This window comes from Tyto alba, unplaced genomic scaffold (assembly GCF_018691265.1).
Source record: "Tyto alba isolate M040663 unplaced genomic scaffold, T.alba_DEE_v4.0 Super-Scaffold_40, whole genome shotgun sequence".
Taxonomy (NCBI): Eukaryota; Metazoa; Chordata; class Aves; order Strigiformes; family Tytonidae; genus Tyto; species Tyto alba.
This window is the reverse complement of record NW_024881316.1, coordinates 28,233,366-28,245,695: the sequence shown is the minus strand read 5'-3', so window position 1 is coordinate 28,245,695 and position 12,330 is coordinate 28,233,366. Positions and strand designations below refer to the sequence as shown.

Genomic DNA, 12,330 nt, shown 5'->3' with positions numbered 1-12,330 from the left:
GAGCAGAAACAGGTTTAAGCCAATCTTTTCAAAATTTAGTTAGCTGTAATAGTAATCATTTGTGCCAGCATTTATTCGTGGTCTGTGGATCCATAAGCGATAGCAGCAGGAGGCAGCCCTCTTGTGTCCAGACAATGCGCCGCACACTCCGCTGCAAGGAGCCGCGCTGGGGGCTGCCATCTTCCCGAGCATGATGAGCAGAGTGGGGGGACACAGAGGTACAGAAGAGCAATTAGCCTTGACTCAGAAGGCAATGGCATTTCAATGAGTGGCATCGTTTTATGGCTGTTTAGAGGAAACTGGGGAGAGTGACTGAGGAGGCCAAGCTGGAGAGAACAGATCGCAATATAAGATACGTTGCTGTGGGACTGTCCGGACAAATTTCACACAAGGAGTTGGTTCCTGAAGCCTGAGATACTGACCTCTGTAGAGTAACTAATACCACTGACATAAATTTTAAATTGTTTTGGAGTAAACTGGGATCTACCCAATTAAGTCATTTTCAGTGAACACTAATCTGGAGTTGTATCCTGTTTCCCAGAAGTGTTATAATCTATACGGCGAGTTCTGTTATGATCCCGAAGCTCCCTATGAAAAAGAGACTTTCTTCTACTGAAGAAAACTTCCAAGTGTATAGGGTTCTAAGCTGGTTCTTGGGCCCAATTCCAAAAGGGGCTTAGGTATGAGTGACGCTGCATGTCGTCATGCCCAGCTCCAGGCACTCAGATCCCACAGTGGCATCTGCAAAACCCAAACTTGAGTAGCCATTCCTAGTTTAATACCCCTAAAAATGTGCAATTCAAGGGAGGAATTCAGTAGAAATACTGACTTAAGTCCCAGCTTTTAGGCAACTATGTGAGGTTGTGTTTAATATCTAAAATGCCTTTGTCCACTAGATTTGTAAAAGATGGGGCACAGAGCCTTGCTTCAGAAATAACACCAGTGTTTCTGACATAGTAAACTAGTCATTTCAGCTTTTACCCAGGAAGGGGGAGATCCAGAGTCCCTTTGGCCTGGTTTTGACTCCATCTCCCCCAGCTCCATTCTGTAGACCACCTTAATGGCTTCCTCCTCCCTGGAAGAGAAGAGGCATCTCTACATCATCTTCACAAACACGTTTATCAATTAAGTCCTATTTCATTGAAGTGACAAAGCTGTTTTCTTGAACTGGTACCAGTGCTCATAGAGCATAGGGTTAAGAGTCTGTATACCACCTCCTAATGTAAGCTTTATCCAACATTGACATCAAGTTAACAGTTAAATGGAGGATCATCTTGCAAATTGTTATGACCAATGTTTGCTCCATTAAGTTTTGTGCACATAATGCCACTTAACTGCAGTACCTGGGGGTAGTGTTTTCCTAGTTTCTGGGGGTGATTCAACTCCCTGGAGAACAAAATCCTACCTTCCCCTTCAAAACTGTATACCTTATGTATACATTTGAAAATGCAAGACAATGTAAACATCAAATTCAGCATAAGCTGACATCTTCTTACTGGTGGTGTTTTGCCTTCTAATCAGCTATCATGAATATAATTTTTAATGAGAAAGACTTCAGACTGGCTAGAATACAAACCACGTTCCCCTTCCCTTTAATAATCAGCAGGCAGGAACTGTCAGCTTCTTCCTTTTTAGAAATGCAGGTCAGCACAGCATATGGTGCTAAGGAACTTCTCGTGCCGCACGGATTCAGGAAGGCTCGTGTATGACATCCAACTCATTCATGTTTGGGTTGTGTAGGAGGCAAAACTTTCCAGTTACAGCTCCCAGCTGTAAAGCACACGTAGCCTTAGCACTGAGCAGCGCTGTAGCAATGGAATCTGGCGCGGTGCCTTCCCTGCCTCAGAGCATGTTGTTTAAAGCCTCCTGGTCTATTCATATGCTCTCCTTTGTGCGTGACAGGATCCGAGTGCCATGCCGAGACCAACTTCCCAGGACCTAGCAGGTTTCTGGGACTTATTGCAGCTCTCAATTGAAGATGTCAGCATGAAGTTTGATGAACTGCACCAGTTGAAACTCAATGAATGGAAAATAATAGAATCACCTGAAAGGAAGGTAAGCAGACCATGGACAATACCATTTACTCCCCATTTGAAGTCCTGTAGTCTCCCTGTGTTAAATACAATAGTGAAACATGATAGGATTCTAACTCTAGAAAGTGTCTAATTGGCATGGCCCAATTTATACATGGAAACCTTCATCAGATGTGAGGGTTTTTTTCCTTTTAACAATGTTAAGCTGAACTGTATAACAAAATGGATTTTGCTTAGTCCATTCCATAACACTTTTGTTCAAAATATTTGGATTCACATTCTAAAAGCTAGACCTGAAATATACTCTGATCAATTCAGACTGAGGACAACAGCCCCAGCATTCAATCAAGGTAAACTCAGCACTCTGCTGCATTTGGGAAAGCTCAAACCCGAGCACTACAATGTTTGGTCCTGCCTGCACAACACAATTGATACTAGAACAGGAGTGAGATAAAAGCATGGGGCAAAACATAGCACAGGTCAAACTAAAGCTTGGGACACAAAAGTTTGGGGGACAAAGAGTACTTCTGGCAAACTGCCTGCACGTCTGCCCTGCAACTCCACCACCTGGGAGACACCCTAGCCATGATGCTTACAAACCAAAGGTGGCAAATTGCCCATGAAAGCAGTGTAATTCTGAAACTGCCTTTCCCCTTTCTAGAGCTCCACCCCTCATTTTAATTATCCCACTATCTTTGCTGATTATCGTATCAGTTAGATGAAGACAGCATTTGGTTTGAGTCAGTACTGTTGGCCTCAGGTGAATACTTGTTTGGTTTGGAAGGAATTAGGAGGCATTTTGACAACTCTTTCATTTCTTCATGCTCCTCTTGGATTTTAATTTTCAGCCAACTGGTTGGTGGATGGTGAGTTTGCAACTCTTGCTTACTAGTGACAACTGGAAGTAAGAAATTATTATAATGACAGCAACAGTGATGTTCCTAAGAGGGAAATAACTAAAAGTGAAAAATAAAATATGAGATGGGACAATAGGAATGGAGCCCTTGTGTTCCTGGCTGAAAACAGGAAATAGAGAAAATAAAGACTGGAAGAGCTGGCTGCCATGGGGAATAGCATCTTAGGCTGCTGCACTGTTCCTGTTGAATTGAGAATGTAGACCTGTATTCTTAAATAACCTTAGTTATTTAGTCTTGGCTAATGCATTTTGGTAGTAGACTCAGAATTAGTTTTTTTAAAAAACAAACAAACAAACAAACAATGTAAAGTCTGTAAACCATAGGCGCATCAGTTCAATTTTTGTATTATTTGAATCCTGCTGTGCATCAAATTAACTGTGTTCTCCATAAGGAACAGCCCATACTCTGGACTATTGCTATTACTTTAAGTGATATATCAGAAAAATTGATCGTAATAACCATACTATACATATGAAGTTGTGGAGTCTCTGCCTTTGGGGCTATTCAGTCCAGTATTACATATGATGTTAAAAATCTGCTTTAACTTCAAAGTTGCCTCTAATATCAAGGGGGCTTTGAATGGGGGTTGTTTGAGATCACCTCCAGAGGTCCCTTCCAACCTACACTATTGTATGATTCCGTGATTCTACATTATCTTTTTAAGGCCCTTATATGATATTTCACAGTCTCTAAATGGAGTACAATATCAATTTCATACTTCAAAACAATTCTTGATTTAAAACCTGCAGAGCAATTTGCAGTTACTTTGCTACCAAAATCTACTGACTCTCATTTTATAATTTAATAATTCTTCAATATAATTTTCTTTAAAATGGTCCAGGCTGGCAAGCAGAACAATTAGCCCTATGTTCTCTCTCTGGATGATGCTTGCATGTTTCCATTTAGCAATTCATGGAGGAGACTAAACTAATAGATATATATATATACACAGCTGCTGTCTCATATCCAGCTGAGGCTAAACTCAGTATGATTAATTTAATTAAAAATCCTATCCTGCTAATCTTAGACAGTCTTTTTTTTTTCACTCAATCAGACCACACAGATGTGCTGAATTCTTATTGGAGAGCCAGTGTGTGTTTCTGTTTATAATGACTGTAATAATGTGTCAACTAAAATTAAACAAATTCATATGAAAGTGAAGTACACAGATTGCATGTGCAGGATATCTGCAAGGACAGTAGAAAGAAGCCCAGTCTTTTTTAAGGCACAGGACTGCAGAATTTGTAATGGTTACTGAAGCAACAGGGTTTTGTCAGTGTCCCTAGTGTGGATAGCTATTCATGTGATACATTAGTCAGCTGAGTGGAGAGCACAAATTGAGCATGCTTGATGTATGTAACCAGTATTTTGCATTTCATGTCTTCGATTTGCATGCTCCCCTGACGGTGCTTTCCACACACCGTTCACACTCAGTTTTAATACCCCATTGCAGGAAGAAAGAAAGATTCCTCCTCCTGTACCAAAGAAGCCCCCAAAAGGAAAATTCCCTATTACAAGAGAAAAATCTCTGGACCTACCTGACAGACAGCGACAAGAAGCTAGAAGACGGCTAATGGCTGCAAAGAGAGCAGCCTCTTTCCGGCAGAATTCAGCCACAGAACGTGCAGACAGCATCGAGATATATATCCCAGAGGCTCAAACCCGGCTTTAAAGACAGAATGCTGCAGAGTTCCTTTTTTAAACAAAATGCTTGTACAGTTTGTCACTTACCTGGTAATTTTTGTCTCATTCTCTCCACTAAATATGCCCTTGCTGTTGTGTTCTTTGTGCCATAAGCACAGTGGAATGCTTTTGATTTCCTCAGAATTTGCTGAGCTCACCGCAAGAACGACTTCTTTTTGTATTTATTGTCTGACTAACAATCAGCTACAATGGATAGGGCTTGTTGAGACCTGACTTATCCAATATATTCTCAGAGGACAACAAGAAACACCTCTTGAGATGGAACCCAGCTTACTTTTTTGTTATTTATATTTTTATAAAATGTGTGATAATTAGGGATAAGAATAACAAACTATAAATGGGTGCATCTCACCATTCACTAGAGGCATTAGCTAATCCAAGTAGAAGGTGCTACAAATGTAAAGAGCAGGAAAGAAAGAACCCATTTATCTCTCTGACCTCCAGTTTCTTTTCCTAGAACCCAGCTAACATATTTACCCATGTGCTCTGCCACTCTTCTCATCTTTGTTACTGCAAAATAACATTAGGCCTCTCATGTCATGTCAAGTTTCTGGAGATGAACAGGGATATCCAGCCACTAAAACTCCAAAGTTCATCAGAAACCAAGAAGCATACAAGTCTGGTGGTGGTGGTGGGAATGCCCACTGAGAAACGTTTGCCGTTAGCAGTATAACGACACTCTGAAACCTAAGCAAAATTATAATGCAAGAGGACTTGAGTGATGGGTGAAAGGAAAATGGAAGCCTTAAAAAGTTAGATCTTCTGTAGCAAGATGTGTAAAGAAAAAGTTATACTCGCTCCTTTGGAACACTCATTGCATTTTTAACAGTTCTTTTACGTGTTAACATTTATTTTATAAACCTTCTCTCTTTCATTTCAAGAGCTATGCTACATGTAATATTTCAAACTCTCAAAATGTTATATCAATTGAGTTTCCAGGGTATCCTTGAGAAAAAAAAAAAAATCTTGCTTGTTTAAAATGCCAGTTGTGATGTTGTAAACAGTTTAAGAAATATGAATGTGAGTGGTAAGTATATCTAAGTTTAAATGGTTATGTTAAGGTAAAGGTGAACTGTGGTTTACAGTTGTATTTTTTTTTAGAACTATTTTTCTATGCAGTATCATTTATGGCAAGAAAAAGCTTCTTGCTTGCTTCAGACATTAAAAAAAAAAAAAAAAAAAAAAAAAACAACAAAAAAAAACCACGACTCAAGAAATAAGTGATTTCCAGCCATGGAATATACAGAAAATAATATATTTCCAAGCCTCACATTGTCAGAAGAGAGAAGTGGTAACTACCACAGCCAAGAGGCTTTAATTTAAAACAAATTAAGACAGAATTATTCCACTTCACCTACCTTCCAGAGCCAACTGAGCAACCCAGCACTTAGAAGTCTTCAGGTGAAGACGCAATAAGATGAGTAACCCACAGCCCCCATTTCCAAGGTTTGAATCCTCCTGAACACTGCTTTAGGTCAAAAGAGTCTGAACCCAGAGACAGACAGCCCCAAATACCACATCCCCCGTTTACCTGCTTTAACAAATGCAATGTATTTAGCCATAGGCAGAACAGCTATTTAATTATACTCAAGCACTTTGGTTCTTCACCTGATGAGCACTTTAAATGCGAATCCCACGCACCCTGCAGCCTGATGGATGACTGAAAACATGAAGTATCATAGGTTATGCAGATCTGACATTGCTTCAAATCTGTTTCCTTTTGGGTTTTTTTTTGTTTTTCTTTTTCCTTCTCTTTTTCCTACAGTGTGTAGTACTAAACATGAGTTCTGTCTTTGGAGCACAGCTGATATAGCATGTTTAGCTTCAAGATATGAATCTTTAGAGATGAAGTTTTGAGAAGGTTCTGTGAGAAGAAAACCCTGTAAATTGAGCCTGATATCTGGTATATACTTTACCAAATAGCCTTAAACTGTATTTGGAAGCAAAAACCAAGACGAATGTATATCCTTCAAAAATGAAAAAAAAAAAAAAAAAAAAAAAAATCCCTGAAATATTCTTCTATAACTGAAAACATTATATTTCCCATCCCTCGTATTTTCAAGGCATTTTCTATTAAGGAAAGAGCTGAATCCTATCTGCAGATATTGGCACCCTTACTCTTGAAAGCTGGTATCTTATTTAAAGTGGAGCTGCTAATTAGAAATATCCACACAAAACTAAAGCCAGTGTCTTTCCTAGATTTAAGAAATTTAAAATAGACACACACACCCCCCTATACATACATGCATACATACACATATATATATGGCAGCTGATACATTTTATCTAATTTTCCTGTACACCTCAAGAAGAAATCATATTTGACTTACTCTCTTGAAAACCCCCCACCTGCAGCAACAAGTCATGCGATTAAGACAAGTTGTATTTGATTATGCCAGTAATCAAAGTTTATAAAGACAAATTGTAAAAACAACAGATTACAGATAAGTTTAGATCCCAGATGATTTATTAATGCTGATTTGGAGCAATCTGTATAAGTCTTTAATTTTAGAATCATATTTTGATAGTTTTTTGATACATTAAAATTTTATTGGATGTTCTCAGGCAAAAATAGGCCTGTGTGAATGACGCCAACCCTGTATTTTACGTTTACCATGCCATTATGAGAAAATGTTCAGTATAAGCTTTGGATATCTGATTTCTGTTTGTTCTACCTTTGTTTCAAGAAAAAAAAAAAAAAAAAAAAAAGAAAAAGGAAGAATCAAAAGTAAACTAGATGCCTAATGAAAAATCTGATAATATGTTATCTGTGCATGTTACATTTCAAAGTGCAATATATTACATTTTTGTACAGGTAACATTCTATCATTAAAGGCAAATAAGCCATTTCTATTTACATATTGTACATCTGGCTAGTTTAGAAATAAAACATTATGCTTATCATACTTGTGTTGCAAATAAAAAAAAGTCAAATTGCTTTAGTCCCTGACATAAGAAACACAGCATGTGGTATCTTAATAAACATATAAACAGATAAATTGTAATCCGACCCCACATCACAAAAATAAAATTCAGTTACAAAACCAATGTAAGAGGAACGTAAATAAACATAAAGATAGAAAGCAGAATGCTTTCTACTTAGAGACTTCATGGTGTAGCCACACAGAAAACCTGGATATAGCAATATCATCTAGTGTTTAATTAAATACTAATTGGACTAATATTTATTTTAACAGATGAAAATTATAGAAAATCTCTGTTCATTTTTCACTGCCTGTAAAACACAAGTATAATAAACAGAATTCTGAAAATTTAAATAAAGAAGATGACCTGACTGGTAAAATTGTTGATATTTGCCATACTTATTTTTGCTTTGTATATTTTTTTAGATTTTAAATTATTTGTAAATTGGTGAAGTACATTATGAAGTGTTTTATTATTTTGTGTCAACCTGATTAGAATGGCCTTTGGCAGCGTGTGAAGACTAATAATATTGTACAGTCTAATACCAAAAAATGACATTTTAATTCATGCTTAAACCTTGTCACTATGTTAGATTTGAGATCAAGCAGGAAGGAATTAAAGCGTGCATAGGAAGGTGTGTGGATTTCATATATATATATATATATATATATATATATATATATATATATATATATATAAAATACATTTCATATAATGGAAGTTATTTGTTTTAAAATAAGCCCGTGTCCTGCTGTATCAGTAAGTTAGTCCTCTAGTTTCATCTTCAGCACTGCATCTAGGAGAAAGTGAGGGAACGTTCGGTGTTTGGGTGATTTTGCCAGGAGAAGAAATACCAGCTACGTGATGACGTGCCGTACGAGACCCGCAGCCGCCTCGTGCCCTGCCGAAGCAGTGCCCCTGGGAGGCTGCTGGCCCCACGGCACCCCACGCAGGTCCACCCCGGCCCCCTGTGCCCGGCGCAACGTGCCTCCAGATCAGCCCACCTCTCAGCCCTTTGCGTTCAAAGCCTTGAGCCTGCCCTGCCCGGTCGGTGGGTTTGATGTCCTCCTCCTCCTCCTCCTCCTCCTCCTCGGCGTTTCGGCGTGGGCGCTGGTGGCAGGGGGCACACTGGAGGCTGACCCATCAAGCGCTGGTCTGTGCGTGTTAATTTGAGGTCTGAAGCTGGTTTGGCAGCGCCAGGTGTCAAGCTGTGTGTGCTGAAAAGCTGCGAAACCCTGTGTAGCAGGAGCCTCAGTATTAGCTTAAATGAAATGCGAAGCAGCGTTCCTCCAGATACTGTTCCCAGAGCATCTTATGATGTAGTGAAACCACCCGCAAACTGCGTTCGAGGTGAGGAATATCAGCAAACCCCTTAACATTTAGAAAGGTGCTTCCTGGTGTATGACAGGCTGACACTTATTACATTTATACAGTGCCTTTCATCCAGAAGGATCTCCAAGCACTTTATTAGCCGACACACAAACTCCAGGCTGGGATGCAGCTGGAGCAGGTTAAGCTGCCCGTGGTCTGGTGAGCCGGCATGGTGGGACACTGGGAGATCTTCTGCCTGTCCCCACACTGCCGGGGAGTTTCCTTCCACACCACCCTCCCAGCGCCCGGGAGGACCCTTATGGCCCCAGCCTGCACCGAAGGAGAAGCAAAGACTCACTAAACCAAAAGAAGGACCTGAGCGAAGCAAAGCAGAGGCGAGGGCAATGCTCATACCATCCTCCCAGGGTGTAGGCAGGGAATGAAGAGCATCAGACTAAGTTTCCAGAACAATCTCTGCTGCTTCTGTTCACGACGATGGCAGTGAGGGTCCCTGCAGTGGAGGAGGTCCCCTGGGAGGGTGCCGCAGCAGAGCCCTGGCCCGTGCCAGGCGCGGGAGCTGGTGGCGCCTGCAGCTGAGCCCTCTCGGTCGGGGATCTTGGCGAGTCTCTCCTTCCCAAGTGCATTTCCCCCCCAGATTTCTTAGCAGGAGAGACCCATCTGGGGCACGCGCTGGAGAAGCAGCCCCTGTGCCGTAACTGCCAAGCGCCCTGTTCTCTCCCCGGGTCTGCCCGCCAGCCAAGCTAACGCGAGGGATAGTGTGGGGCGCAGGATTTAGGCATAAGGATTATGCTTTCGTTTGGGCAGCTGCTCTTTACTGAGACTCAGCTCTAACCCGAAGGGTTCTTCGTATGGCAGAGCAATGGGGACGCCTCTCCGCATTGGCAGGATCCGCAGACTGGAGGCAGCCATTTCATACCGCAGAGAACAGAAAGAGGATATATACATGCATATATATATACATATATAACGATATTTTGGTGCCGTGGTCCCAGAGAGTTGGACCCAGGAACCACAGTCAGCACTCACATTCCTGTAGACCGTGCCACTTGCTCGCAGCTCAGCCTCAGCACTGATGGCCATGGCCGGTTCACTGCCTAGTGCAGCCCCACGGCCCATCTGCAACTATTCCCCATGTTCACCTCCAGGGACCATCTTTTGGGAGCAGCTGTTTTATAGCATACTCATATGCATACACAGACTCCTGGCAGGAATTAAGCCCTCTGTATATGCAGAAATTATGCAGAAATTGCTTAATTTATCTCTGAAATGCAGCTACCTCTATGGTGTAATGCTGCAGCTGTTTAACTACATAATAGGCTGTTCAGGACAGCAAGTATAAAACCGAAATTGAAATGGAAACTTGCCCAAAAGAGAATTTGGCCAGCATGTTAAGGCTGATTCAGCTCCTCTTAACGAGATAAAATTCTAATAGCTGCAAGAGGCCATGGCATTAGTTATATCTAAAAACCATATTCCAGATCCCTTCTCATTAAATGCATATCACATTTCATAAATGATGATCACAGAAGAAGATTGCATGTTCACAGTCGCACCGTTCCACACATGGGTGTTTCTCCCATTACCCTTCATTGCTGAAACAGAACTGGGCTTTTGAAGTCAGATAGTAGATAATGTAAATTAGTGTGTCTATGTGGCTTGCTCTTTAACTGAGCAAACACAGAACAATTTTCATCAGCTGGCAATTTAATTCTCTATTTTATTAAAGCCAAATTTTTATTTTTCTAAATTGGTTTTGTCGGACAGGATTTTTTCTTCTCTAGTACAAAACCATTAATATTTTCACCTAAACTTAAACGAGGGGGAGGTTTATTTGAAGATATGGTCATTACTCACCAACACAGCCCATTAGTGAGGATTTTTCTTCTCCTTCCCTTACTCTTCTTTCATTCAACACAGCATTTCCCATTCCTGAAGCTGAACTGTCATGTGAGTTTCTTGTTTGTGGGATGGATTATTGCAGAGCTTCAGGCTAAATTCCGATCTCGGCTGTATTTAAATCAATGCTGAGAAACCGAAATCAGAAGGAGTCAGATTCGGATCACTATAATTCAGCTCAATATCTGTCTCAGCAAGTCCTGCCGAGGTAGGAAGAACTCATCATTTGAATTAGCAACTTCATAACTACTCTGTAGGATGTAGTTCTTCTTTTCAGGTAGGTCACAATCAAGCAGAGGGCTTGGTAGTAGCTTCAGGTCTCCGACTCATTCTCACAAAGAAATACTAGCTTTGTTTATAATTACCCATGGAATCCACATGCTCATATCCATGCTTTGATTTACCCTTAAGAGGTTTAATAGTATGGCCATCTCATTTTAAAAGGGCTCAGCATGTATGTATTCTTTAGTTCCATTTATATATTAATTTATTGAATTAAGAAAATTTCCCTTTCAAGTAGCCTGACTTATACTGCTCTAGAACTGTTCTTTCCTGAAGAAAAGCCACTATGACTGTGCAGGATTTTCTGTACAGAGACAAAACTCATACATTCATTTACCATGTGACATGCCAAAATAATCAAGTGTGGCCTAAGGACTAAATTAAATGCCTCCTATAGAATTTCAAGGAATGTTAGAACCAGGAAACTAGCTGTTTAGTTATCATTAAAAATATATATAAATATATATAAATATATATACATAAGAAATCATATCAACAATGAGGATGAACTGAGTGCCAAATATTCACCATCTGTATAAAACTACACTTCACTAGAATTAAACTATTTTATGTAATTCTCTTTCTCATGCTTTTATGGTTCTTTTGATAAATTCTATTTAGTAGCATGCAGGATACCTAAATTGAATGTACAGTATGTTGTTTCATTGCTACAATAATTTCTCGCTTCTCAGTAATATCTTCTTTACCAGAATGTTATTTGTTACTTTGAAGACATATTTGAGAATTGTTTTATTATTGAGTTATTCTTTTTTCATGGTTCTTAACTCACCTCCAGCTGATTGTAAGAAAATGTGCTTCACTATTTTGCCCCATGGCTCTTTTATGAAGCTGCCTCTTTCAATTGGTTTATGTATTGTTTATGTTCATCTCCTGTAAATAATTCTGCAATTAAATTTTTTGAGAAAAATAGAGTACACTCTTTATTACATTTTAAGTTTTGCATTAGTTAAAATATGCCATTTCCAATCACACAATTTGTAGACCACACAAAACTATTACTTTAGACAAGTAGCCTTCTGAGTGTCAGGAAATTCATTTTCAGTAAAATAATTTTGATTGGGTCTTATCTGAATTCAAATGAAGACATTTAAAATCTGAAAGAATTTGCCAAGTAACAGAATCAGCTATGCAATGCTATTGATGTGATTTCGTTTATAGTCATTAGTACTATAGGTATAGAATATCATGCACTGATTTTGAATCAGACTGTTGTGTGTCAT

General features: G+C 39.7%; 1 protein-coding gene across 9 annotated transcripts in view; it reads left to right on the top strand.

Moving 5' to 3' along the window:
- The window catches only part of DLGAP2 (DLG associated protein 2), a 477,131-nt gene extending 465,114 nt beyond the window's left edge, over positions 1-12,017 (top strand). For 8 of the 9 annotated variants that reach the window (XM_042803360.1, XM_042803362.1, XM_033009915.2 and 5 more), the window contains 3 exons: positions 1,903-2,055; positions 2,882-2,899; positions 4,404-12,017. In XM_042803360.1, the coding sequence (XP_042659294.1) occupies positions 1,903-2,055; positions 2,882-2,899; positions 4,404-4,622 (390 nt within the window). In that variant the 3' untranslated portion in view covers positions 4,623-12,017. The remainder of the gene's footprint in view (positions 1-1,902; positions 2,056-2,881; positions 2,900-4,403) is intronic. The other variant, XM_042803361.1, reaches the window with a different exon arrangement.
- The last annotated feature ends 313 nt before the right edge of the window (positions 12,018-12,330 follow it).